At 42.5% G+C, this 4,826-nt stretch overlaps 1 protein-coding gene across 1 annotated transcript; it reads left to right on the top strand.

The window, feature by feature from the left end:
• Positions 1-3,660: 3,660 nt before the first annotated feature.
• LOC110145114 (olfactory receptor 51M1-like) lies at positions 3,661-4,623 on the top strand. Its single transcript, XM_020905273.2, has one exon. It carries the CDS (start codon positions 3,661-3,663, stop codon positions 4,621-4,623), a length of 963 nt encoding a protein of 320 aa, XP_020760932.2.
• Positions 4,624-4,826: the final 203 nt, after the last annotated feature.

Raw genomic sequence — 4,826 nt, 5'->3', positions numbered from 1 at the left:
CCTATAAATTTAGAGCTCTCCAGCCTTAGGTGAGCCCATGAAAGGAGCGAAGAATGAAGGCAAGGGAGAGGAGAGTCATGACAGCTCCTGCCCATGGGCCCCCAGCCCTGGGGACCTTTGTTTCTCCTCAGCTTCTCCCAGGTGGAGCCCTGGGGTTTCACACACAGAGGAAGGAGCAGGATAAATTCTTCCATGACAGACCCAGCCTGATGCCCCTCAGTGGCACTGGTGCCATCCTGCCTACCCTCACCCTTTTTCAGTACTGATGACTGGCTTCTCTTTTTAAAAGTTAGCAGCTGCTGGTGAGTCTCCACTGCTGTTCTGTGTCAGGGTCTCAGGGGTGGTTATTAGGGGGTCACAGGAGAAGAAAGGGAGAAAATACAAGAAGGGAATGTAGAGATTTCCAAGAAAGCAATGATCTTGGAAGGAGGTTGTCTGAGTTCTGGCTCCTCTCCTAACACTTAAAAAACTTTAGGCAGGTATATTCTCTATGTTGGACCTTGCTTAATTTTTTCAAATGCAAAATGAAGTCTTGGAATCCAGGCTGTCACAGAAGCTCTTTTACTTCTGATACTCAGTGTGTTTGGACAGACCCAGAGCCAGAGAGGGGATCAGGACTTGCTCCCCCTAGAGAAGTGGGGGTGACCATCTGCACTATCATATTACTTGGATTGGAGAGCAGGCTGCCTCTCTCCTCCTGACCATGGTCTCCATGTCCAGGCCTTCCTTCCTGGCTCCTGTCTGAAATCAGCCTCCAAATACCTTCAGGATGTCACAAGCCCTTTAGTCTCCATACACACATCTCTGGTGAGCTGGCTGGCACATATAGCCTTCCCTTTTCCTCTTATCCATCAAATTGCCATTTATTTAGCAACACATATATTAAGTGCATTTTATGTCCCAGATCAGTTAAAGCAGAGAGGGTCCTGCCCCAGCCTTTGTGTGTTGGTACAGACACCCCCTGTGACTTCCCCAGCACTTGGGACCCACCCTCCTTCTCTCATAATCCTCTGCTACCCCAGTCATAAGAGGTATGTTGACAGGAGTTTGACAACTGCGGGAAGGTTCTTCCTCATTCAAAGGTGAGGTGTCTGATCTACATCCTAGTGCTCAGGCATGGCTCCATCTGCATCTTCTCCTACACATAAGGGGCAGCAGTCTCCACCACTAATTTATTTTTTAAAATAAAATATATTGAGTTGAAACATGAATATTTAGAACATACAGATAAGTTGGAGATCTAATTGCTTACTTCATAGTGAATATCACTGCTTTCATGAATTTCCTCTTTAGATCTCTCCTATATCTCTTTTGTTGTGAACATTTAAAATGGATTACTGTGAGCTATGACTATGTACTGACAAATGGACTCTGTTGGTGTCATAACATAGAGAACAATCTTTCATTTCTAGGGAAAACTCATTGGAACTGCCTTCAGGAAGAATAATACCAGCCCCATCATGGTCTGCATATAAAGTTTTCATTTCCCCCAGAACTTTAGACTTACTTTAAAGTCTGTGAAAGCAAGGCCCAACCCCAAACTCTAGACACAGCTCATCAGGACAAGAGGTAAGCACTCAATTCACTCACTGGCTTAGCTTTTCACTTAAAAACAGAGTGGGGTCCTCTTGTGTTAGACATTGCTGTGGGCCCCAGCGGTCTAGTTGAAATTTTTTAAAAAGTGGATAAAAATCAGGTTATAAAAACACACACATATATAGGGACTGTATTCTATGCTATGCTACACTAAGTTGCTTCATTTGTGTCCAACTCTTTGCCAACCCCATGTACTGTAGCCTGCCAGGTTCCTCTGTCCATGGGTTTTCCCAAGTTAGGGTACTGGAGTGGGTTGCCATTTCCTTCTTCAGGGGATCTTCCCATTCCAGGAACTGAACCTGTGTCTGCATTGACAGGCAGATTCCTTACCACTGAACCACCTGGGAAGCCCTTATAAACAAATAAATATATATATAATGTTTAAGATTTATATCTGTGCATTTACAACTTTAATGGTGCTATAGCAAAGGAACTACATGCATACAGAGAGGGATTTGCCTAAAGCCTACATGTGAAAGTGAAGAGACATTTGTCAGAGAAATGATATCTGTACTGTCTTAAAAGGATCAGCAAATAATCACTGGTCAAAAGAACATTTCCTTGTTTCCAAGTTTGCTTTTCTGTTAGGAAAGTAAAATATAAAGCAATATAAAGATTAGAAAGAAAACAAAAAACACGTATGGGGAATTGTAAAAAAAAAAAAAAAAAAGCAACATAGGCTTGTTAACTGTGGGAGATAAAAGATAAATTTGGAAAGATGCCAAAGGAAGAAAGGACTGAGCAATGATGGAATATTATTAACACATCCTATTAGGACTGCTCACTTTGGAATTAGATAGTGTAGTGATTAAGAACACACATAAAAGCACTGACTGGTCCCACTCTGAACTTACAAACCTGAAATATTCCTTTATCACTGCCTAGAACCCTACTATATTGCTCTTGTACACCTATTTTCTCCCTCTTTATCTTATGAAGACATGAATGCACTTTTCTTCCCTAAGAACTGCTTTATTGATACTGCGCAGCTGTCCACTCAAGTGGTCCTGTGGAAAATAATTGAGAACTGTGATTGTTCTGGATCAGAAGCAGACATGCTCACAGCAGAGGGACGTAGCAATATTGACAAGGTCATAGTCCTTCTGGAGTAGGCAGGGATGATTTTATTCCCAAGTATTCTTGCCTGGAAAATCCCATGGACATAGGATTCGCAAGAGTCAGACACAACTTAGTGACTAAACCACCACCAGTTTCCTCTGAAACTGTTCTTCTCAAGGTCAGCTCTAACTTCCACATTGCTCAATCCTTTGGTCAATTTTCAGTCCTTATAAGTCTGACCCCTTGGCAACATCATATATAATTGATTAATCCCTCTTAAAACTGATACAAGATTGTATTCTTCTGATTTTATTCTGACTGTCATTTTCCCCACAGTCTCTTTCAGTGGAGTCTTTTCTTCTCCAACTCTAAATATCAGATTTGTACAGTCATTATGGAAACTTCTCCCTACACTAATATTTTAGGTTTCTGTATCCTGACTATATACTAATACCTCTCAAACATGTATCTCTTCTTCAACTTATTTCTGAAGTTCACATTTCTATTACTGAGTCAATGAAAATGAATAGATGAAAACCCTGTTGGGGGAGGTGACTATAATTAAAATTTTCAACATGCTTTTGAAATAACAGTGAAACACCTAGATGCAGATGCTCAGCCTACTGCTAGACATATAAAAGAAGAAGAGAATTATAGTTTTGTATTTGACATTCATCAGCTTAAGTATGGTAAATAATTATGGGAATGATGACATTGTATGAGGAGGAATAATAGAGTAAGACCAGAAAATTTCCAAGGATAAAAGCAGCTATATATCAGCATTGATAAATGAAGAGAAGTCAGGAAAGAAGAAATATAAATGTAGAAAAAATCTTTTATATTCAAAGAAAATTTTAATCAAATAGTTTGGTGTTATAAGGGATAATAGTGAAGTACAGTATATCAAAGCTGATGACGGTCATGATCTGTTTATGATGGTGTGCTTGTGAAGCTGAAGAATTAATAATAAGAACTTCCATTTATTGTCAGCCCAGCCCCTGAAGAATGCCAGCCCAATACCCCCTCCATCCTCACATCGTGCTCCTGTCCAACCTCACACAGTTCAGCCCCGTGCTCTACCTCACTGGCTTTCCCGGATTGGAAACCGTCGAGCACTGGATCTTCATCTTCTTTTTCCTTATGTACCTCGTGGCCATCTCAGGCAACTGCTTCATCCTGATAATTATTAAGACCAACCCTCGCTTGCACACACCCATGTACTACCTACTCTCCTTTCTGGCCTTCACTGACCTGGGTCTGTCAGTGTCTACCTTGCCCACTACTATGGGAATCTTTTGGTTCAAGTCCCATGGCATCTACTTCGGAGCCTGCCAAATCCAGATGTTCTGCATCCACTCCTTTTCCTTCATGGAGTCCTCAGTGCTCCTTGTCATGTCCTTTGATCGGTTTATGGCCATCTGTTATCCCCTGAGGTATATGGTCATTATCACTGGCCAAAGAGTGGTCAGGGTAGGCCTCATTGTCATTCTGCGGGGACCCGTGGCTCTCATTCCCATTGTTCTCCTCCTGAAGGCTTTTCCTTACTGCGGGTCTAGAGTCCTCTCCCACTCTTTCTGCCTGCACCAGGAGGTGATACACTTGGCCTGCACAGACACCACCTTCAACAACCTGTACGGGCTGTCATTGGTGGTCTTTACTGTGATGCTGGACCTGGTGCTCATTGCACTGTCCTACGGGGTCATCCTGCACACAGTGGCAAGACTGGCCTCCAAAGAGGAGCGGCTCCGAGCCTTCCAAACATGCACCTCACACCTCTGTGCTGTGCTGGTATTCTTTGTACCGATGATGGGGCTGTCCTTGATTCACCGCTTTGGGAAGCATGCCCCACCTGCTGTCCACCTTCTTATGGCCAATGTCTACCTCTTTGTGCCTCCCATGCTTAATCCAATCATATACAGTATTAAGACCAAGGAGATTCGCCATGTCATCAGCAAGCTCCTGGGTTAAAAATTCCACTGAGTGCCCAGAAGAAAATCCCAAATCAAGCTAAAGATTGGCAGTATTTAGTACCTGTTATTACATCCTTTGTTTCCCCAAGTGTTTTTCCACTGTCCTGAATAAAATGTGGGTGAATTTCTTTCTTGAGTTATGAGTTGATAATGCTGACCTTCTCTTGCTTGAATTGTAATGCCTTCCTCTCTATATGAGAC

The sequence above is a fragment of the Odocoileus virginianus genome, unplaced genomic scaffold (assembly GCF_023699985.2).
Source record: "Odocoileus virginianus isolate 20LAN1187 ecotype Illinois unplaced genomic scaffold, Ovbor_1.2 Unplaced_Contig_64, whole genome shotgun sequence".
Lineage (NCBI taxonomy): Eukaryota > Metazoa > Chordata > Mammalia > Artiodactyla > Cervidae > Odocoileus > Odocoileus virginianus.
This window is presented reverse-complemented; position numbering and strand designations above follow the sequence as displayed.